The sequence below is a fragment of the Rhinatrema bivittatum genome, chromosome 2 (assembly GCF_901001135.1).
Source record: "Rhinatrema bivittatum chromosome 2, aRhiBiv1.1, whole genome shotgun sequence".
In the NCBI taxonomy this organism is placed as follows: domain Eukaryota; kingdom Metazoa; phylum Chordata; class Amphibia; order Gymnophiona; family Rhinatrematidae; genus Rhinatrema; species Rhinatrema bivittatum.
Genome location: NC_042616.1, coordinates 414776972 through 414801232, shown reverse-complemented (window position 1 = coordinate 414801232; position 24261 = coordinate 414776972). Strand labels below are relative to the sequence as shown.

Below are 24261 nucleotides of genomic sequence, written 5' to 3'. Positions count from 1 at the left end.
TCTGAAAGCAAAATGTGCGGCTTGGCTGCACATTTTGTTTTCTGAATCGCGCGGGAATACCTAATAGGGCCATCAACATGCATTTGCTTGTTGCGGGCGCTATTAAGTTCGGGCAATTGGACGCGCGTTTTCGGCCCCTTACTGAATAAGGGATAACGCTAGCGCGTCAAACACACGTCCAATGGCAGGTTAACAGTGCGCTCCGTTGGAGCGCACTGTTACAGTACACCGATACAGTACAGTGCGCTCCGTTGGAGCGCACTGTACTGTATCGGCCCGAAAGTGAGCTGCTCACTTCAGGGTCCTGCTTCTTGCCCCTCCTGCACAAGGCCTGGTCTCAAGCTTCAGTTTGTAATAACACCACACCTGACTCCTGATTTACGGAGGTTACTGTCTCATAGGTATATCTGGAAAGAAATCTTAGTAAAACAGGATCATAATAATTCCCCCTCTAAGGGGAAAAAAAATATCCCAAACAACTGTCTTAAAAAAACAAAAGGCAAAAAAACCCCTTCCAGTTTACATGAAAAAGTTACTTTTATTTGAACAGTATACAAAATACAGACATCTAGAGAGGGACTAGGGATGATGGCATTTACTAGAATTTGAAAATAAATAATTTTGCCATATATGAAAGCAAGTAATAAAGGAGATTTTTGCATTTATATAAATATATACATATACACACAAAATTGTACTTGTGTGTGTACTAGCATAATGTTACTAGAACACAGTATAATCCTCCAAGGTGAAGATAGAAAATAATTTATATTCGTATAATAAATAACTTTAAGAGCAACAGGATGACAGTGAAATACCCAGGAGGATGTAGGTGCCAAAGGGAGGACGGAATGCACTGGGTTATGAAACAAGTGTCAACGTGTCTTTGTAGGGAGCAAGGTAAAAATAAGTTTCTCCTATTTTAACAATTTTTCCACGAGGGAAGTGTCTTTCGGGGGTGGGGGGGGGGATAGGATGGTGGAAGAATGGAAACTAAAGATATTTCCTCTTTAGAAATGGGGCAGCTACTGCTGTACACACTCTTGTTTTCCACTCTGCTGCATGCTAGATAGCCTGCCTTCATGCAATCCACTCCATACGCACAGCTCTGCTATGCTATGCCAATGTTCTTGTCTAAAAGCTGACAAGTGTGCAAGATACAGAGCTCATATTAAGCAATTAATTGGACTCTAAGAAAAAAAAGTTATGCAGGAGCCTGTGGCATCTCCCGTGCCTCCTTTGTATCTAATCAGAGCTCAAGCTTCCAAGCAACTGGAGCTTTGGCAGCTGATGAGAAACAGAAGAGACACTGCAGCCCACCAAAGTCACTGCTTGACCTGAGTGCCTTTTTTTTTGGAAGTAACTTTCTTGTTTTGTTTTTTTTTTTTGAAAGTGGGTGAAGTACAATCACAATATGATTGAGGATATTTTTTCATGATTTTAATAATCCCCCTTCTCTAGCTTTTTGAGGAGGAAGCTAGGAATGTGCGTTAGAGGAGCTATTTAAAGCCAAAGACATGATCATGGAGCTACTATCATGGGAACTGCATTAAGAGAGCTCTTCCTTTCCTGAGCTGGCCTGGGTTAAACTAATTGCATTTTACCACCAGCCTGGAGGGGTGGACAAAAGGGGCCACTTTCTCCAAGAGGCCACAAGCCTTCGGAGAAGTTAATCACAGTCACTTGACCATCTTTCCAACAGTAAATATAAATCCTCCACAGCACCTAATGTCAGTCTGTCCTTCATCCTGTTCTTGCTGCCATTCTCAATGACCTGCAGCTGAGCTCACTGTCTACCCAGTTGCCCTAACTTATTCCGTCACGGCTGACCTTGCTCTTCTGTGGCAACTCACATCTGTATCTGTCTAACACAGATCTGGTTTTCCACCACCTTTGCTGCTGGCAACTTCAGCCACCTTATCACTCCCACACCAAAGAAGCAATTCATTTTCTCTTGACCTCCTTCCTTCCAACTTCATATTGTGACTCTATTGTTTTTGAGTTTCAAGTCTATAGAAAATGCTATTGCCTGCTACCTTTTGGAAGCCTGCCTGCTATTTGATTGTTTCTCTATCATATCCTCCTCTTACTCTAGGAATTTTTTGTGTGTGTAAATAAATATTTCTCTACCTTGGGCCCAAGAATATTAAGGTGACAGGAAATGGGACCCACTTTTCCCCCGTGTTCATAAACTGAGCAATGACACAGTAAAAAATTAGAGGCAGGTTTATAGCACTGATTTCATTTGACCTTTCATGATCTTCTCTTTTTCTGTCGTTGCCACCTCGCTGCTTCTTTCCCATGCATTTGCCTTGGTCCATCCACTTTCTCTCATCCTCTTGTGGTTATTCTTCCCATTATACCTGTGTTGCTCTCACAATCCCTGCTGCTTCTTTATGCCCTCTTTCCTCCTTTTCCGACACTCTACCATTCTCTTGCCTCTCTGGTACTCATCCTAATGATAAATCACATTTCTACCTACCCCAGACCTTTTCCTACCTTCTCAAACACTAGCTTACTTCTCAAAGACCCTTGGTTCACTGCATTCCCTGTCACAGACTAAGGAAGGAGCCAATCTTACATTCAGTGGTTGCCAGAAGTCCTCCAGTTGAAATAATCTTTTAAGTAGAATAAGGGACAGAGCAACAGTAATTTACAAAGAACCAATGGTACAGAACACTTATAGCCCCAATGCTCTGCTGTACATATCCATCCATGACCCCCCTCCTCTCTCCTGCCAAGGAAAGATGAAACAAAATGCCGACTCTTTGGAATAAAGAAAAAGCATCTGATTTTGTTCCTTAGGTTTAGTTTAAAAAAAAAAAAAAAAAGTAGTTCCATGGCCATTTGAGTTGATTTCACAAAGTGAAATCCAGTGTTGGTGCCTCCTCTGCTATACTGACCCCCCAACTCAACCCAGAAGGGTTTATTTTACAGTCACCCTTTCACAAAGTTGCCAGCCGTGACGTGTAAAGGAAAGAGATGACGCAATCCTAGTTTCTTCCATGGAGGAGGAGGATATTCACCCGGAGCTTGGCCTCTCCCACTCGAATATATTGCATCCTGTCTCGCTGTGAGGAGGACAAGTCCCTGCTTTTGGATTCATGTCTGCCACTGAATGGGAGGCTGCAGTGCATTCTGGGAAATGAACATCATGAGACCAAAAAAGGGTATTTGATTGGCCAGGTTTATATAAGATAAACTGAAGACTAGGAATAGGTGGCTTGGTTGGAAGGGACGCTGCCTGTGGATTTGACAATGGTGATGACGCTGGTGGTAGCCACCTTGGCAGGTGTGATAGGGCTGTGAGCAACCGTGCGTGCAAAGTTCTGCAGTGCCTCATATTTGGCACGAAGCGCATCAAGCTCTAGCTTCATAGTGGAGTTCTCTCGGGCCAGTTTCTCCACCTCCTGCTCCAGATCTATCTTCTGCTTCTCCAGTTCCTCTTTCTGGGAGACCCGTTTAACCCGGCAGCTGGCAGCATAGCCCCGGTTCTTCAGGGTCCGCCGGCGTTGCTTCAGCCGCACAACCTCTTCTTTGGAGAGCCCACGAAGGTGATGGTTGAGCTCGCGGACTGTCATGTTCATCAACTCCTCATCAGACAGGACGGGTGTGTTCTCCCCCATCTCTTGCTTCACCTGTCCAAGCAAAGAGAGGGTCTTTATAAAAGCAGGGCACTTGAGACAGACTCAGAAAGAGGGGAGGAGGGGAAGAAAACTGACATTTAGTAATAAAAAGGAAATTAAAGCATGAGGTATGGAGGAGCGAGGAAACGCTTGCCTTGAAATGGTTCTGGCAGGATGCTCTCTCACCTTTAAGGCTTTAGCTGATATCCCATCCATGGACACTTCCTCCTATGTAATTGGCCTCTGACTCTGCAAATAAGAATATGGAAGAAGTTAAGAACATTTATTTTGTCAAAATAATTTATAATCTAATTTTAATTTTTTTGGTCTGTGAAATCTAAGAGCATTCCCTGGAAAGTCTGAATGAGTTGCAGGTGCTAATTGCCCCTTTACATAGGTGTTACCAGCAGATAAGAACCTCTTGCCCCCTTACCCTTTTTTTGTTCACTATCACCACAGACCACCTTCAATCTCCAGTTCTCTCCTTCCCCTTAAAACCTATCTTCTCCCCCCCCCCCCCCTCTTATCTGGTCCAAAGCTTGCTTGAATTCTGTCAGTTGTTACCATCTATGCTATTAGGGGGAGATTCTAGACATCCACTATCCTCTCATTTCCTCTGACCTCCCTCTTAAATATATTGACCCCTTGTCTTCAAGTTCCTTTTTCTAGCTGGAGTAGAAGTCTCTAAACTGGAGCTACTCATTAGAGAGACCTGGCAATGATATTTTTAAATGTTCCTTTCCCCTTGGAAACCACTGTGTAAAAATGATATGAATTGCTTTAAATTTGTATATTGTTATGAATGCCAGATAAAAAAAAAAAGTACAGCATCTACTAAATCCTAAAAAAGTATTTCTATTCTGCTCCTGTGAAAAATTGTTAGGCTCCTTAAGGGTGCCCACATTAATACTTCCCCACTATACTCTGCTTTCTAGTTAAAAGGCTAAGCAGTTTAACATGATTTCTAAGGTTCACATGGTACTTTGTTTTTAAACACACAATCAAGAAAGAAAACTAATAGATCTGTTGTGCAAGACTTCTCAGGGCGGTTCAGTGCTCCAGTGAGAGAGAGAGACGAGAGATCTTCCCCTATGGGCACAATTTGAGCATGTGCCAGATCTGAGATTGAGAGAAATCTTTCTAAAATATGACAATTCAAACTGTGCCTGTTTTATACATATGCATAAAAATAATCCTCCCATATAGGGACAAGAACACTAAACCCATCTGCAAACACCTGCAAGGGCAAGAAATACATACTTTAGAAGTCTATTAATTTTACCAGTTCTTAACATCCTTCTTTCTTTTTTCTCCCCTTGTCTTTCTATACAAACTCCTCCAGCTTTTGGTCTTATCCTCTCTTCCCGGCCTTTGCCACTCCCTTCCCACTATCTCATATACACACACACAAATAGACACTAGACATCCTGCCTCCAGAAATGAAAAGGACAAACTTCCTGTACTTGAGGAAATGAGAGGGCGGGGTTGGAATCTGTGACATCATTTTAGAATTGACTGAAGGAAGGAGATAAAAAAAAAAAAAAGGCTTAAGTGTTTGACCCAAAAATGGACAAGAAAGCCAAGCAGTGTGCTCTAGGGAAGGAGAAAAGGTTAGGGTGGGGGAAAGAGAAACTGTGTGCACCTTTCTATCTGTTTCAGTGTTAGTGCACGTGATTGATTCAAGAAGATTTCCCACACTGTCTAAACTACGAATTACACCTTCCTTTCCCACTAATAGCACTTAACTGTACCACCGCCACTCCTCAACAGCAACACTATTAGGGAGTCACATGGGAGATTAGCTTCCTCATGCCATTTCATTTCTTTGCTCAAGGTGCCAGCATCCACTCATCCTACACCAGCCATAACACAATCGCTGGTTAGGGGAAGCATGCACAGCGTGACTAGCATCTGTTGTCATCTGCCAGCTCAAGCACCCTGTTTCACGCTATCTGGTGTCATTTAAGGAGTCTGTGAGCCACAGATGACCTCACCATTGTCTTCCTGCTACCCCAGAGACAGCAGGCTGTCGTCTGCTCCATCCTTCCGGTGACGTCACAGGACGCAGAAGGAAGAGCTGGAGCGTGCAAGGCACAACACACTACAGTTATGCGCAAGCCTGAAAGCAAGTTTGGGAGTAACACTAGAGGAGATGCTCAGTTTGGACTGGAAGTCATATTCCTGTCAATTTCTGGAAGGATTATATTATATTAATATACATTTTTTTGGCCAATATGTGCCATACTTCAGACATGCAGAGGTCCATATTCAAACGCATTTAGCTGCCTAACTCAAAAGTTAGCCGGCTTAATGAATATTTTGGGCACTATTCTGGCTAAATTATAGCCGCCTAACTTAACCAATTAACTCAGATATTCACAGTTAGCTGGATGACTTAGCCAGTTAAATCTGATCGGGCCAAAAGGCTAGCTGCCTAACTTTAGGATAGCTGGCTATATTTAAGTGTGGCTTCATTATTGACCATACCTCCAAAGTTAGCTGGTCAGTTTATTTGGCTAACTTTGCTATCTGGATTATCTGAATTTGGACCTCACAGTGAATCCCAGTAATTACTGGACAAGACCTCTATGGAGGACTGAGTAAGTGTTTTAATAATCAGACTCTGCCCTATTGTGACCTCATAACATTGTCCGTCACTAGAGATCGGTGAGCACATTGCAGGAACGCTTACTACTTTTATTACTGAATGCTAGACCTGTGGGAAAAAAACTGTAGTGATATTTGACCTATGTCTAAAATATAAGCCTGGTCACTATCATTTACAATGAATTTTTAGTAAGTGCATATAAATCACAAATATGTCAAGGTTTTGTATTGGATATATTTATTAAACAATGGTACACACAAGGATCCTGACACGGCCCACAACGTCTAAGGGGACCACAACGTCTAAGAGTCTGTGAATGAAGGGCTTCAGTGCGAGGAAATGTAGATGGATCGTATGCAGTTGAGAAGAATGTCGGGCTTGCGGGCCAGTGAATCTGAGAAAGTTTAAGGATGGTACACGAAACTGTCGTGGAAATTGCTTGCTTAGGCCTAGCTGCGGGTTGGGCGAACCCACCCGAGGATCTAAGTCAGTCAGAGTTGTGCCCTTAGAGGCATCAACCGGGACCTTTAACACAAGAAGTATATATTAAAGTTTGAAGGCATAAACGCTCATTGTAGACTTTTTTTTTAGTTATACTTCTTGTGCTAAAGGTCCCGGTTGATGCCTCTAAGTGCACAACTCTGACTGACTTAATTTCTCGGGTGGGTTTGCCCAACCCGCAGCTAAGGCCAAGCAGCAATTCCCACGACAGTTTCGTGTAATATCCTTAAAACTTTCTCAGATTCACTGGCCCGCAAGCCCGACATTCTTCTCAACTGCATACGATCCATCTACATTTTCTCGCACTGAAGCCCTTCATTCACAGACTCTTAGAAGTTGTGGTGCCTCTGACGCGAAAAACGGCCGTGTCGGGGTCCTTGTGTGTACCATTGTTTTATAAATATATATCCAATACAAAACCTTGTGACCTATGTGATTGTATGCACTTACTAAAAATTCATTGTAAATGATATTGACCAGTAAATAGTTTGCCACACATTTTCTCACAGGACAAGCAGGATGGAGTCCTCACATATGGGTGACATCACAGGATTGAGCCCAATCATGGAAAACTTCTGTCAAAGTTTCCAGAACTTTGACTGGCCCCTACTGAGCATGCCCAGCATGGCACTAACCCTGCAGCCAGCAGGGGTCTCCCTTCAGTCTTCTTTTTTCCATGCAGCAGTAGCCTCACGGTAAAGGAGCTCTGCAGAGATTCCTGACAGGAATTTTCCTCACAGAATTACTACAAGTTAATTTGCTCCACAGGGGTCCCTCTAACTTTTTTCAGACCGCAGTACTCCGGTAAGTTTTTACCCGTTTTCCATCTATTACCGTCGAGTTTGGCCCTCGCGGCCTACTGGCTGTCGACCGTACCGCGGCTCGATTTTTTTCCATGGCTTCGAGGTTCCATTGGTGCCCGGACTGTACTCGCACCATGTCCATCACAGACCCCCATGAAGTCTGTGTTATGTGTCTAGGACGCAAGCACGATGTCATAACCTGCACCAAATGTGCCCTAATGACACCAAAAGGTCGCAAGGCCAGAATGGCGAAGATGGAACTTCTCTTCCGTACTCAAACCCCAATTCCGTCCATTGTATGACATCGTCAGAGCCGGCACTGTCAACTTCACGCCAGCATAGACCACCGGCCGGTGACCGCCCGGCATCGACACCCTCTACTCCCCCTCAAGACAGAGGGGGTTGTAGGGAGAAACATCGCCATCGGCACCGAAAGACTCTTACCATCAAGGGAGCAAAATCATCGACCTCGCCATCGTCCGAGCCGCCATCAAAGAAACCCCATCCAGAAAAGGCACTGACCATTTCTGCGACCGGGTCATGGAGGCAACCCTCACCCGACAGGGGATCAGGAGCAGCGACTCCGCCCTTTAACGGTGGTCCCTTCGGCTATGCCTCTGCCTCCTTCTTCTGTTCCGGAGCCGGGGCTGCTTGCTCCAGGTCTCGGAGAAGAACTGGACTGGATGGTTCAGGAGGCCATCGACAAAGCGATGCAACGGCTCCCGGTTCCTCCGGCACCGACACTGGTACCGATTGCGGAACAGTCCACCGACCCGATTCCGGCAGCGTTGGCACCGCTACTCTCCAGGATGGAAGCACTCATTGCTGCTCTTCCACAGATGGATCCTGGGTCTCCGATGGTGCCGGTGCCCTCCCCACTTACATTGTAATCGGGAGGAGAAACACCGTTCCGCATCCCTCCATCGGGAGTTCTGACTCAGCCATCGATGCCGATACGTCCCTCACCACCGATCCAACCATCGGTGCAGATACGTCTGGCGCCACCGAGCCATCCATCGATGCCCTCTATGCCTGCGCCAGTGCCTCCAATAATTCCTTCGGAGTCTAGACCAGGACCTTCAGGTATTCCACCACCCTGTCCCCCTCTAGTTCCTAGAGGGACAGGTACTGATCCCTACGACACCTGGACAGATGATTCTTCTCCAGACACCGATGATTTACATTCACCACCTGAAAGTAGGAAGTGTTCTCCTCCAGAGGACCTCACTATAAATTTTGTGAAGGAAATGTCTGAATTGGTCCCTTTCCAATTGCAGACTGAATAGGATGATCGGCACCAGATGATGGAGTTGCTCCAATGCCCCCAAGGTAATAACTTCCATTCCTATCCACCAGGTTCTTCTGGATCTCCTCAAGAAGAACTGGGAACATCCTGGCTCCATTCCTCCAGTCCATAGGAAAGCTGACACTACCTATTTGGTGCAGTCAGCTCCAGGTTTTCAGAAATCACAATTGGATCACCACTCTGTAGTGGTAGAATCTGCACCGAAAAGAGCAAAGAGGTCAAAGCCTCACTCTTCTGTTCCCCCTGGCAAGAAACAGAAGTTCCTATATGCCATAGGTCGCCGAGTCTTCCAAGGGTCAATGCTCATCTCCTGGATTGCCACCTATCAGCTCTATATGACCAAATATAACAGGATCATTTTTAAGCAGATACAAGACTTGTCTGACTCCCTGCCTCAGCAATTTCAAGAACAGCTGCAAACCCTAGTAAACAAGGGTTTTGAGGCAGGCAAGCATGAGATCAGAACATCTTATGACATCTTTGATACTTCTACTAGAGTATCTGCAGCTGCTATTTCGGCAAGAAGGTGGGCCTGGCTCAAGGCTTCTGACCTTCGCCCTGAAGTACAAGACAGGTTATCTGACCTGCCTTGTGTCGGAGATAATCTGTTTGGCGAACAGATTCAACGGATGGTGGCGGAACTTAAGGACCATCAGGAGACCCTAAGACAGCTCTCGCTGATGCCTTCCGACTATTCTTTGAAACAGCCCTTCAGGAAGGACTCTAAAAAGTAATTCTTCCGCCCAAAGAAATCCTATCCGCCACCAGCCAGATCTCGTACCACGAGACCTTTTCAAAAAGCACAGTCTCGTCAAACACGTAAACAAAAGCCACAAGCAGCTCCTCAACAAGGGCATGCTTCAGGTTTTTGACTTACACCTAGAGAGCAGCAGCCAGATTCCACTACCTCACATACCAGTAGGAGGTCGATTGTGCCACTTCCACAACATATGGCACTCAATCACCTCAGACCAATGGGTACTGGCAATAATTGCTCAGGGTTACCATCTGAACTTTCTCTCCATGCCTCAAAACTCCCCACCTCTACCGATGAGGAGAACATCCGATCAGTCCATTCTTTTGGATCAAGAGGTCTCCCTCCTTCTCCAGTCCAAAGCAATAAAACCCATACCATACTCTCAGCATGGCCTAGGGTTCTATACCCGATTCTTTCTAATCCCCAAAAAATCAGGAGGCGGTCGTCCTATTCTGGACTTATGGGCCCTCAACAAGTACCTACAGCGAGAAAAGTTCAAGATGGTAACCTTGGGCTCGCTTCTCCCTCTTCTACAAAGAGGAGGCTGGCTCTGCTCTCTAGACCTCCAGGACACATACACTCATATTGCGATAACTCCTTCTCATCACAAATACCTGAGGTTTCCAGTAGGCCCCAAGCACTATCAATATCGAATGCTTCCATTCGGCCTAGCGTCTGCCACAAGTCTTCACAAAAGGCCTTGTAGTAGTTGCAGCTTTCCTCAGAACCCAAGGTGTTCACGTCTACCCCTACCTAGACCAGCAGTTCTCAACCGGTGTGTCGCGACACACCAGTGTGTCGCCAAGCACCGGCTGGTGTGTCGCGTGCTCCCGGTCTCTCCCGCTGCTCTTTCTTCCCTGCTGCCATTGCCGCCGGGCTATCAGCACGTTCAAGCCCAGTGGGAACGGCAGCAGTGCTAGAAGAAGCAGTGGCTGGCCTTTTCTTCTTCCTGCGCCTGCCCCCCCCCCCCCCCCCCCGTGACCCGGAACAGGAAGTGATACGCGGTGCGCGGGAAGAAAAAAAGAGCCGTGCCACGTGATAAAGTAGCAGCGGCCGCTGCAGCATCGGCCCCCGATCAATTGAAGCAGCTGGTAATCGGGAAAGGAGACAGCAGCATGAGCCTCCAGCGGCCGATGGGATTCTTCCTTCTTGGCCTGCGGGGGCTGCTGCAGCTACCATTTGTGCTTGGGGGGGGGGGGGGAGAGAGGAAGTGAGTGAGAGAGAGAGAGAGAAGCAGCCAGCCAGTGTGTAAGTGAGAGAATGTATTTGATCGAGAGCATGTGTGTGATTGAGAGAAACTGGTCAGAGAGCTGATGTATGTGTATATGTGAGAGACAATGAAAGTGATTGCTCAAGGAGATGACTGATGTGTATGTGAGAGTGTGAGACAGTCAGGGATGTGACTTGTGTGTGTGTGTGTGTGTGTGTGTGTGTGTGTGTGTGAGAGAGAAAAAGCATGGAAGTGAGAAATCTGGGTATGTGAAAGAAAGCATGGGAGTGAGAAGCCTGTATATCTGAAAGAGAACATGGGAGTGGGAAGCCTGTGTGTGTGTATGCATGAGAGAGATCAGGTGACTGGTGTTTGTGTATGTGTGTGAGAGAAACAAAGAGATTATGGGAATGAGAAGCCTGTGCATGTGGAGAGAACAAGCATGGGAGTGAGAGACTGGTGAGTGTGTGTGAGAAAGAGAAAGTGATTATGAGAGTGAGAAGCCCATATATGTAAGTGGAACACGGGAGTGGGAAGCCTGGGTGTGTGTATGGCATGAGAGAAACTGTTCAGGAAGGTGACTGGTGTGTTTGTCAAAGACTGTTTGGGAGATGATTGGTGTGTGAGAGACAGAAACTGGTCATGGGGGCATGACTGGTATGGTGGGTGTGTGAGAGAGACATGGGCCCTAAGGAAGAGGACCATGAGTATAGAGCTTAGCCACTACTGCTGCTTCTGGTGTGTGCTACAGCCTGCATGGAAGAGAGGAGTAGGAGAGCTGCTGGAGGGGGTAAGTAAAGGTGGCTTTTTAAGTTTATTTTTCTTGATTGACTGCCATTTTAATTATTTAATATTATGTGATGTCTGCTTTTTTTGAAATATTTTATTGGTGTTTGGAGAATGTTTAATAGTTTTTATGTGTTTTTAATTGTTGGATATTATTCTGTTCATAGCTGTTTTGAAACATTTATTCTGCTTATTAGTATAGTTTTACAATTATTTCTGTGTGGGGATCTATAGCTGCTTGCTAGTTCTGTTTTCCTAATAAGAGGTGTATTGGTTTTTAGGACCTGATTTAATATTTGTAGTGTTGCCTTTTCATAGATAGGGTTGCTCCTGTTTGAGTGTATTCCAAAATACAGGTGTAACTGTGTGCGGATTAGTTTATGTGCATTACTACAGATCCTGGGAGTATGTTAGGTCGGTTCTGTGTCTGTTACCGAGATATTTTACTAGCATGTAAGCGTTTGTATCAGTCTTATTTGTTGTGTTTTCTCAAAAGGACATACATTGGTGGTAAACTGCTGTCTTTTCATAAGTAGGGCTATTGAGTCTGGAAGTAGGAGTTTGAGTTGCTGTTACTGAGATGACACCAGAACATCTTTTTTTGTAGGGTGAGTTGTATGGGGAATGTCATAATTCTGCTTTACATCCATTATTGTGGGTCAGGGGGGTTCCCGTGGATGCAAACTGTACTTTTACATCTAGCCCCGTGACGATCATGGGTCAGTGTGTCACGCATGTGAGAACCATCTGTCAGGTGTGTCCCGACAGAAAAAAGGTTGAGAACCACTGACCTAGACGACTGGTTAGTCAGGGCTCCCACTCAGCAAGCTGCTCTGTCCTCCCTCAATCTAACCTTACACACAATTTCATTAGGATTTCTCGTCAACTATAACAAATCCTATTTAGTCCCATCTCAAACCCTGTCATTCATTGGGGCAGACTTGGACACCTTGCAGGCAAAGGCTTTCCTGCCTCGACAGTAAGCACTAATTCTCGTGCCTCTTGCTCATCAGCTGCAGTCTCAGCACTCTGCGACTGCACGCCAATTTCTCATCCTCCTGGTACACATGGCGTCCTCAGTCCACGTCGCACCAATGGCCTGCTTGGCCATGAGACTCATGCACTGGACTCTAAGTTCACAATGGACTCAATCCATTCAGCGTCTGTTAACCGTTGGCCACGTCGCCGACTCACTCAGTCTGTCTCTAGCCTGGTGGAAAAATCAGACCAATCTCCTCCAGGGCTTGTCTTTCCAGGCTCCAGGCCCTCAAATCACGCTCACCACCGATGCTTCCAACCTTGGCTGGGGAGCCCATGTGGCCAATCTGCAAACACGAGGATCTTGGTCTCCAGAGGAAGCCAAACACCAAATAAACTTCCTGGAGCTTGGAGCAATCAGATATGCTCTCAGGGCTTTCCAGGATTGCCTCTCAAATCAAGCCATCCTGATTCAGACAGACAACAAGGTGGCCATAAGAACACAAGAAAATGCCATACTGGGTCAGACCAAGGGTCCATCAAGCCCAGCATCCTGTTTCCAACAGTGGTCAATCCAGGCCAAAAGAACCTGGCAAATACCCAAAAACTAAGTCTATTCCATGTTACCATTGCTAATGGCAGTGGCTATTCTCTAAGCGAACTTAATAGCGGGTAATGGACTTCTCCTCCAAGAACTTATCCAATCCTTTTTTAAACACAGCTATACTAACTGCACTAACCACATCCTCTGGCAACAAATTCCAGAGAGTTTAATTGTGCGTTGAGTAAAAAAGAACTTTCTCCGATTAGTTTTAAATGTGCCCCATGCTAACTTCATGGAGTGCACCCTAGTCTTTCTACTATCCGAAAGAGTAAATAACCGATTCACATCTACCCGTTCTAGACCTCTCATGATTTTAAACACCTCTATCATATCCCCCCTCAGTCGTCTCTTCTCCAAGCTGAAAAGTCCTAACCTCTTTAGTCTTTCCTCATAGGGGAGCTGTTACATTCCCCTTATCATTTTGGTGGCCCTTCTCTGTACCTTCTCCATCGCAATTATATCTTTTTTGAGATGCGGCGACCAGAATTGTACACAGTATTCAAGGTGCGGTCTCACCATGGAGCGATACAGAGGCATTATGACATTTTCCGTTTTATTCACCATTACCTTTCTAATAATTCCCAACATTCTGTTTGCTTTTTTGACTGCCGCAGCACACTGAACCGACGATTTCAATGTGTTATCCACTATGACGCCTAGATCTCTTTCTTGGGTTGTAGCACCTAATATGGAACCCAACATTGTGTAATTATAGCATGGGTTATTTCTCCCTATATGCATCACCTTGCACTTATCCACATTAAATTTCATCTGCCATTTGGATGCCCAATTTTCCAGTCTCCCAAGGTCTTTCTGCAATTTATCACAATCTGCTTGTGATTTAACTACTCTGAACAATTTTGTGTCATCTGCAAATTTGATTATCTCACTCGTCGTATTTCTTTCCAGATCATTTATAAATATATTGAAAAGTAAAGGTCCCAATACAGATCCCTGAGGCACTCCACTGTCCACTCCCTTCCACTGAGAAAATTGTCCATTTAATCCTACCCTCTGTTTCCTGTCTTTTAGCCAGTTTGCAATCCACGAAAGGACATCGCCACCTATCCCATGACTTTTTACTTTTCCTAGAAGCCTCTCATTTATTTATTTATTGCTTTTATATACCGATGTTCCTGTACTAGTACATATCACGTCGGTTTGACAAAGTTCCTCTCATGAGGAACTTTGTCAAATGCCTTCTGAAAATCCAAGTATACTATATCTACCGGTTCACCTTTATCCACATGTTTATTTACTCCTTTGGTACATAAACAAACAAACAGGGAGGCACAGGCTCCTTCCTTCTGTGTCAGGAATCTGCGCAGATTTGGGCAGAAGCTCTCTCCCATTAGTTGTACCTCATGGCCACCTACTTGCCGGGAGTGGACAATGTGTTGGCAGACTAGCTGAGTTGCGTCTTTCAACCGCACAAGTGGTCTCTCAACCCCTCGGTAGCAGACTCCATCTTCCAGCAATGGAGATATCCTCGGATAGACCTCTTTGCGTCGCCTCAATACCGCAAAGTAGAGAACTTCTGCTCTCTCATTCGCAGCAAACGCTCTCAACCCAGAGACGCATTCTCCCTCTCATGGGCAACTGGTCTGCTCTATGCATTCCCTCTACTTCCTCTTCTCTAAGACTCTCATGAAGTTACGCCAGGACAAGTGAACCATGATCCTGATAGCACCTCACTGGCCACGCCAAGTGTGGTTTCCAATAATTCAGGATCTCTCCATTTGCAGGCACATTCCCTTAGGAAAGGACCCACTTCTGATCACTCAAAACGACTGGTGCCTACGCGATCCCAATCTTCACGCCTTGTCCCCGACGGCATGGATGTTGAAAGGTTAATCCTTCAGCCACTTAACCTTTCTGAACCAGTTTCCAGTGTCTTGATTGCTTCATGGAAGCCTTTCATGAGAAAATCTTACTCATGGAAAAGAGTCAAGTCATGGTGCTCTTCTCAGTCCCTTTACTCCTTTTCCTGTCCAATCCCAAAGTTTCTGGACTATCTCTGGCATCTATCAGTCAGGTCTTAAGACTTCTTCCATAAGAATGCATGTCAGTGTGGTAGCCGCCTTCCATAAAGGTGTCGGCGATGTCCCTATATCGGGACAACCCCTTGTAACATGCTTTTTGAAGGGCTTGCTCCACATCAAGCCTCCACTACGTCCTCCAGCCCCTTCCTGGGACCTTAATCTGGTTTTGGGTCGGCTCATGAAACCACCATTCGAGCCTCTTCACTCTTGTGATCTTAGATATCTCACATGGAAAGTGATTTTCCTTTTGGCTATCACTTCAGCTCGCAGAATTAGTGAATTACAGGCCTTAGTTACCTATCCTCCTTACACTAAACGTCTGCAGGATCAAGCGGTTCTCCGTACTCACCCTAAATTCTTACCTAAGGTAGTTTCAGATTGTCATCTCAATCAATCCATCATACTACCTATCTTTTTCCCAGGCCCCATACCAATCCAGGAGAACAGGCTCTGCATACCCTTGACTGTAAACGGGCTCTAGCGTTCTACCTAGACCTTACAGCTGTCCACAGGGAAAGCACTCAATTGTTTGTTTCTTTCCACCCTAACAAGTTAGGGAAGCCTGTGGGTAAGCAGACTCTCTCCTCCTGGTTGGCGGACTGCATATCTTTTTGCTATCAGCAAGCGGGCATTCCATTTCAAGACCATGTTAAAGCACACTCTGTGAGGGCCATGGCGACTTCAGTAGCACACCTGCGATCGTTGGCACTTCCTGACATTTGCAGGGCTGCAACCTGGAGTTCTCTCCACACCTTTGCAGCCCAATATTGCTTGGACAAAGCCGGAAGACAAGATTCCATCTTCGGCCAGTCTGCCTTCGTAACCTATTTCCAACGTGACGTACCAACACCCTTCCACCTGCCCGGTGGGGTTCAGGAAGCCCTCTACCAAATTCCACTCCAGTTGTTGTGCCTGTTGCACGCCTTTAGGTACATTTGGTGCGTGTTCGGACATCCTCAGCTTGGTACTCACCCATATGTGAGGACTACGATCCTGCTTGTTCTGTGAGAAAGCAAATGTTGCTTACCTGTAACAGGTGTTCTCACAGGACAGCAGGATGTTAGTCTTCACAAAACCCGCCCGCCGCCCTGCGGTGTAGGGTTCGTAACGTTTATTTTATTTTTCGGCACTGCCTGTAGCTTTTAAATAAGACTGAAGGGGGACCCCTGCTGGCTGCAGGGTTAGTGCGATGCTGGGCATGCCCAGTAGGGGCCAGTCAAAATTCTGGAAAATTTGACAGAAGTTTTCTGTGATTGGGCTCCATCCTGTGATATCACCCATATGTCAGGACTAACATCCTGCTGTCCTGTGAGAACACCTGTTACAGGTAAGCAACATTTGCTATTTCTTTGTTGTATATCCAATTTATGTGTGTGCTGTTTACACTGCCTATTTTGCGTAAAATAAGCCTGACATTTGTTTTACTGAAACATGGTTATTTGAATGTGACCAAGTGGTTCTGCAGATATCAGCCACACTCAGCTGATACATGATATGGTGGAGTGTTAATTGCTTTAAAAAAAAAAAAAAGTTTTCAGCCGAAACTGGTTGATCTACATTTGCACCTTGCCTATGAATTTCTACTTCTAATATCTGCTCTGTGAAGCATCTGTTTGTTATATTCCTCCAGGTCTTCTAAATTACAATTTTTCACCTACTATTGAAGCATTAGTTTCAACCCAATGTTAGTTTAAGCTCTCGACCCTTTTGTTGGGTGATTTTAATATTTTTGTTAATAAAGTTGCATAGTCTGCCGTTGTCATGATTTCTTAATGGCCATGTCAGGGTTAGAACAGATTGTTACTAGGCCCCCTCATGGTGGGGGGGCAAACACTTTTTTTTTTTTTAAGACATAGTGGATCTCCAAGTCTAGAATACCAAAAAGTATTATGGTCTGTTCATCAATTACTTAGTTTGAATTGTCCCATAAAAATGTCAAATTGCCATAATAGTTTTCCTTATTCTTGACGAGGCCACACCGAATATAGTCAACTGAAGGCCTTGGTATTATCTCAACTCACTGATTCATCACAGAATAATGTTACTGCACTTGTGCATCACTGGTTTACATCTGTATCCTCTGCTGCTAACCAACTTTCTCCAGAAAGACTGGTTAGACCACAATGTATACAATTTGTCCTGTGGTTTCGCATTGAAGTTAGATTTAAAAAAAAATAAAAAAAATTTTTACAAAAAAAACAAAGGCAATAGCAAAAAACAAACTCCTCACTGGACAAATAATTAAATAATTTTAATAATTAAACTGCACTGAAAATGCAAAGAAATCTTAAGAAAATTCAAGCAGCAAGTTTCTCACTAATAATTTAGACTTCCAGCATGAGGTATTCCATCCAGTAACTCAACTACAGTTGTGAAACGTTTGCTAAATTGTTTTTTCAGAAAGTACAATTAATATGCACAATTTTTCCATAAACTGTTCAAGCTCTAAATTATAATGATGAAATCATTGCTAGGACTTTGAATATGCCTCTAAGCCTGAAATATTGGAAATAATTGTGTGAATTCTTGTATGTTAAATACGTGCCACACTACTATCCTTAAAATATTGTGCAAAGACTACTGAATTATTTTCCATCATGAATTCATCATTAGAGGGCTTTCTTCCAATACAGTTAAAGCAAATGTGACTCCAATTCTAAAAGACAAAGTTAGACCAAAAGAATCCATTAAGTTATAGTCCGATATACTAATCATTTCTCAAATTGAAAAGGCTGCTTTAAAACCAGTGCAACACTTTAGATTATCATGACATTTTGGATCCTTTCCAATTCGGTTTTTGACCACAGAGCACTGAGACCCTTTTGTTAGCTACTTTTGGCTTGTTCAGACGTGGCTTTGAGATGTCCACTGACTATAATTTTAGTGGTGATGAACATCTCAGCTGCGATTGATACAATAAGCTGTCAGCTACTATCATCAGGACTCAGAGATATCGGCATTAACTGGATCTCACAATAGTTCAAATCTTTTCTTACTGATCGCCGTATTTCAGTAAGAGTTGGGCAGCAGATTTCCTAATGGCATCTTATTACTACTGGTGTACCTCAGGGTTTGGCGCTTTCAGCTCTTTTGTTAAACATTTATTGGTGTCCAGTCTGTAGCCTACTTGCTAATGTAGGTGAGGGCTATAGACTATACATACGCAGATGATGTTCAGTTTTTTTGTGCCGGTCATATCCTCAATCTCTAATGTACTCTGTCATGTTGGTATCTGCTTGAAATCTGTTCATGAATGGATGCATGTTTTGCTGATGTTAACTGCAAGTTTATTAAGCTTGATAATCCTTAGAGTTCCCTCAAAAGACCATTTACATTTGAATACTGGTCCCTAAATATTTCTTCAGTAGTAAAAAAAAAATATATATATATATACATATATATATATATTAGGAGTGCAGCTAAAATGTGATTTGTCTTTAAGAACATAAGAAATTGTCATGCTGGGTTAGACCAAGGGTCCATCAAGCTCAGCATCTAATTTCCAACAGAGGCCAAACCAGGCCACAAGAACCTGGCAAGTACCCAAACACCAAGAAGATCCCATACTACTGATACAATTAATAGCAGTGGTTATTCCCTAAGTAAACTTGATTAATAGCTGTTAATGGACTTCTCCTTCAAGAACTTATCCAAACCTTTTTTGAACCCAGCCATACTAACGGCACTAACCACATCCTCTGGCAACAAATTCCAGAGCTTAATTGTGCATTGAGTGTAAAGTAATTTTCTCCGATTAGTCTTAAATGTGCTACTAGTTAACTTCATGGAATGCCCCCTAGTCCTTCTATTATCCAAAAGTGTAAATAACCGATTCACATCTACTCGTTCAAGACCTCTCATGATTTTAAAGACCTCTATCATATCCCCCCCTCAGCCGTCTCTTCTCCAAGAAGAACAGCCCTAACCTCTTCAGCCTTTCCTCATATGGGAGCTGTTCCATTCCCTTTATCATTTTGGTTGCCCTTCTCTGTACCTTCTCCATAGCAACTATATCTTTTTTTGAGATGCGGCAACCAGAATTGTACACCGTATTCAAGATGCGGTCTCACCATGGAGCGATACAGAGGCATTATGACTTTTCGTTTTATTAACCATTCCCTTCCTAATAATTCCTAACATTCTGTTTGCTTTTTTGACTGCTGCAGTACACTGAGCCGACAACTTTAAAGTATTATCCACTATGATGCCTAGATCTTTTTCCTGGGTGGTAGTTCCAAATATGGAACCTAACATCGTGTAACTACAGCAAGGGTTATTTTTTCCTATGTGCAACACCTTGCACTTGTCCACATTAAATTTCATCTGCCATTTGGATGCCCAATCTTCCAGTCTCGCAAGGTCCTCCTGTAATGTATCACAATCTGCTTGTGATTTAACTACTCTGAATAATTTGTATCATCCACAAATTTGATAACCTCACTCGTTGTATTCCTTTCCAGATCATTTATAAATATATTGAAAAGCACCGGTCCAAGTACAGATCCCTGAGTCACTTCACTGTTTACCCTTTTCCACTGAGAAAATTGACCATTTAATCCTACTCTCTGTTTCCTGTCTTAACCAGTTTACAATCCACGAAAGGACATCGCCTCCTATCCCATGACTTTTTAGTTTTCGTAGAAGCCTCTCATGAGGGACTTTGTCAAACGCCTTCTGAAAATCCAAATACACTACATCTACCGGTTCACCTTTATCCACATGATTATTTACCCCTTCAAAAAAATGAAGCAGATTTGTTAGGCAAGACTTCCCTTGGGTAAATCCATATTGACTGAGTTCCATTAAATTATGTCTTTCTATATGCTCTACGATTTTTATCTTTAGAATAGTTTCCACTATTTTTCCTGGCACTGAAGGCAGGCTCACTGGTCTATAGTGACCTGGATTGCCCCTGGAGCTCTTTTTAAATATTAGGGTTACATTGGCCACCCTCCAGTCTTCAGGTACAATGGATGATTTCAACGATAGGTTACAAATTTTAACTAATAGATCAGAAATTTCATTTTTGAGTTCCTTTAGTACCCTAGGATGCATACCATCCGGTCCAGGTGATTTGCTACTCTTTAGTTTGTCAATCTGGCCTACTACATCTTCCCGGTTCACAGTGATTTGGTTTAGCTCATCTGACTCATCACCCTTGAAAACCATCTCCAGAACTGGTATCTCCCCAACATCCTCATTAGTAAACACGGAAGAAAAGAATTCATTTAGTCTTTCTGCAATGGCCTTATCTTCCCTAAGAACCCCTTTCACCCTCTGTCATCTAATGGTCCTACCGACTCCCTCACAGGTTTCTTGCCGCAGATATATTTTTAAAAGTTTTTATTATGAGTTTTGCCTCTATGGCAAACTTCATTTCAAATTCTCACTTCACCTGTCTCTGTTTTACACTTAACTGGACAATGCTTATGTTTTATCCTATTTTTTTTTCAGATGGATCCTTCCAATTTTTGAAGGATTTTTTTTGGCTAAAATAGCCTCTTTCACCTCACCTTTTAACCATGACTATAATCGTTTTGCCTTCCTTCCACCTTTCTTAATGCGTGGAATACATCTGGACTGCGCCTCTAGGATTGTATTTTTAAACAATGTCCATGCCTGTTGAACACTTAACCTTTGCAGCTGCACCTTTCAGTCTTTTTTCTATTTTCCTCATTTTATCACAGTTTCCCTTTTGAAAGTTTAGTGTTAGAGCTGTAGATTTACTTATTGTCCCCCTTCTAGTTATTAGTTTAAATTTGATCATGTAAGAACATAAGAAAATGCCATACTGGGTCAGACCAAGGGTCCATCAAGCCCAGCATCCTGTTTCCAACAGTGGCCAATCCAGGCCATAAGAACCTGGCAAGTACCCAAAAACTAAGTCTATTCCATGTTACCATTGCTAATGGCAGTGGCTATTCTCTAAGTGAACTTAATAGCAGGTAATGGACTTCTCCTCCAAGAACTTATCCAATCCTTTTTTAAACACAGCTACACTAACTGCACTAACCACATCCTCTGGCAACAAATTCCAGAGTTTAATTGTGCGTTGAGTAAAAAAGAACTTTCTCCGATTAGTTTTAAATGTGCCCCATGCTAACTTCATGGAGTGCCCCCTAGTCTTTCTACTATCCGAAAGAGTAAATAACAGATTCACATCTACCTGTTATGATCACTATTGCCAAGTGCCCCACCACAGTTACCTCTCTCACCAAATCCTACGTTCCACTAAGAATTAAATCTAAAATAGCTCCCTCTCTTGTTGGTTCCTGAACCAATTGCTCCATGAAGCAGGCATTTATTACATCCAGGAACTTTGTCTCTAGCAAGTCCTGATGTTACATTTACCCAGTCAATATTGGGGTAATTGAAATTTCCCATTATTATTGCACTGCTGAATTGGTTAGCTTCCCTGATTTCTCTTAGCATTTCATCATCTGTCTGACCATTTTGTCCAAGTGGATGGTAGTATAGTTCTATCACTAGACACACAAGGGATTTCTATCCATATAGATTCTACTGAGCATTTAGTCTCTTATATGATCTTTATCCTGTTGGACTCTATACCTCCCGGACATAAAGTGCCACACCCCCACCAAGTTGATCCTCCCTATCATTGCAATATAATTTGTACCCTGATGATTCCGGTGTGCTGGGGGCAAGATGGCATCCTGTCTGAGACACGGATCAGAGCTACTCCTTACCTTGTTCAAACAAGTTGCTTATTGAGCCACGATGCCGCCAAAACGAAAGGGGAAGGTGAGGGTGTTCCCCCTCTATTCCCACTCAACTTTCTGAGCAAGCTCTGATAACCACCTTCCTGTGTAGGGAGCTGGAAATTTCGGGGAGGTGTTTCTCGCTGCGAGTGTGCCTGAGGGAGAGGAAACGTCGCCTGGGACTGAGGTTTCCCTCAGGCCCCCCGACGTTCCACTGCCAGCAGACAGAGGAACGCTGACCCCGGATGCCCTGCAGGAGTTGCAGCCTGATGAGGTCAGCGGCACGAGATTGCAGGAGGCTTTGTCACCGGGGACAGCTCAACCAGGAAGCAGAGGAGAAACAGCAGGGGGAGCTGCTTTAACTTCCGCCGTTTCAACACTACCAGCGTCCTCTGGAGTTAACCCCTCAACATCGGGTGAGCGTCCTGAGGTTCCAGTAAAGCCGGCAGTCATAACCCTGGACTCCCTGTGAGAGCTAACAGCTGGACTTTCGGTGGCTGTAAAGGACTGCAACAGTAAGTTGGACTCGTTTAACTTACAAATGAATCAGAAAATGCTCTATCTTTGGTCCAGATATCTGTAGCTAAAGCAGAGTTGGATATTCTACAAATTAAGAACTTTAATGTGGCAACTATAAAAGATAGAGCGGCACTGTCTCGTAGTTTGGAAATGATTGAGAATTGGAACAATCGCCTGAATTTGAGGTTAATAAACTTTCCACGAATAATGGGAGAGCTGCCCATAGTTACCTTTAAAAGATACCCGAGACTCTTCAACTGACTTAATCGCAATTTCCTCTGATTAATAAGGTTTATTTTTGCCTGCTAGAAATGCTCAAAATCATGTAAGTGATTCAGCAGCTCCACCAATTGATTTTCAAAATGTGACTGCTTTCTTGGAATCTTCTGCCATAGAAATAACTGAATGCTCGACTTTGATGGTAATATTAATATAAGAACAAGATAAGTAAATTAATGTCTTCTTATTTTAAACATTTAAATTCCTTATTCCATGGCAGTAAGGTCCGAATGTTTCCTGATATTTCTAAGATTACTCAGGAGAAACGTAAGGGATTTTTGACTATGAGAGAGGAGGTAATATCTTTGGGGGCCACTTTTATGTTACGATATCCCTGTAAGTGCATCATAAAGAAAGAGAGTGATTCCTATATTTTCTTTTCTCCGGAACAGTTGAGAACTTACTCGGATTCATTTTTTTCTGTTCAGGTAGCACCCTAGGGACCCAGGTTAATAAGGTGGAACAGCTTCGTTATCAGGATAAGCTTTTTTTTTTTTAAATATTTTCCTGAGTATTCCCTTAAATATCAGCCTCAGTGACCATATTATATTGAGAAACGGTTTAACCCATTAGAATGATTTCTGTCTAGAAATAAATGTTTGTAAAGTTTGTTTCTAATGAGGTATAACATGTTCCCTGTAAGTACTGTAAGTATTGGAAATGTCATAAATAAAGAATTAAAAAAAAATTGTACCCTGATATAGCACCGTCCCATTGGTTATCCTCCTTCCACCAAGTCTCTGTGATGCCAATTATGTCTCTCTCATCATTCACTGCTATACACTCTAACTCTCCCATCTTACTTCTTAGACTTCTGGCATTGGCATACAGACATTTCAAAGTGTGTTTATTTGTATTAACAACCTTCTTTTCAGTTAATATGGATATTTTGGAATTCTTTAGCTCAGGTGATTCTTTACTTACAGGCACATTGGCTACTTTTGCTTTTATTGGAACCTCTCTGTTGAGATGCCCTAACTCTCCTGTTTCATTAGTATCCTTCAAGGATACATTCCTCTGAGCCATGCCCTGCTGAATGACTGTCGGCTTTTCCCCTTGTTCTAGTTTAAAAGCTGCTCTCTCTCTCCTTTTTGAAAGTTAGTGCCCGCAGCTTGGTTTGTCTCTGGTTGAGGTGGAGCCCATCCTTTCGGAAAAGTCTCCCCCTTCCCCAAAAGTTTCCCCAGTTCCTTACAAAACTGAATCCTTCTTCCCTGCACCATCGTCTCCATCCATGCATTGAAACTCTGGAGCTCTGCCTGCCTCTAGGGATCTGCACGTGGCACAGGAAGCATTTCAGAGAATGCCACCCTGGAGGTTTGAAAGGGCAAATAAAATCAGTTGCAACGAGTGCATTCAAACCAGTCTGTGTCCACTTAAAAACCTTATCTGATGAAATTTTTGTACCATTTTGCAATCACTAATCATCTCCAAACTAGATTACTGTAATTCTTGCTGTTTTTGAGGCTTCATATGTATGCATCAAGATATCTCCAAGTGGTTCAACATGCAGCTGCAAGTTTTGA

General features: G+C 43.6%; 1 protein-coding gene across 2 annotated transcripts in view; it reads right to left on the bottom strand.

Moving 5' to 3' along the window:
- Window positions 1–518: 518 nt before the first annotated feature.
- Window positions 519–24261, bottom strand: part of MAFF (MAF bZIP transcription factor F) — a 72338-nt gene continuing 48595 nt past the window's right edge. For both annotated transcript variants that reach the window (XM_029590161.1, XM_029590162.1), the window contains exons 2-3: window positions 3813–3875; window positions 519–3638 (exon numbers count right to left, since the gene is read on the bottom strand). In XM_029590161.1, coding sequence (XP_029446021.1) covers window positions 3210–3638; window positions 3813–3842 — 459 coding nt within the window. In that variant the 5' untranslated portion in view covers window positions 3843–3875 and the 3' untranslated portion in view covers window positions 519–3209. The remainder of the gene's footprint in view (window positions 3639–3812; window positions 3876–24261) is intronic.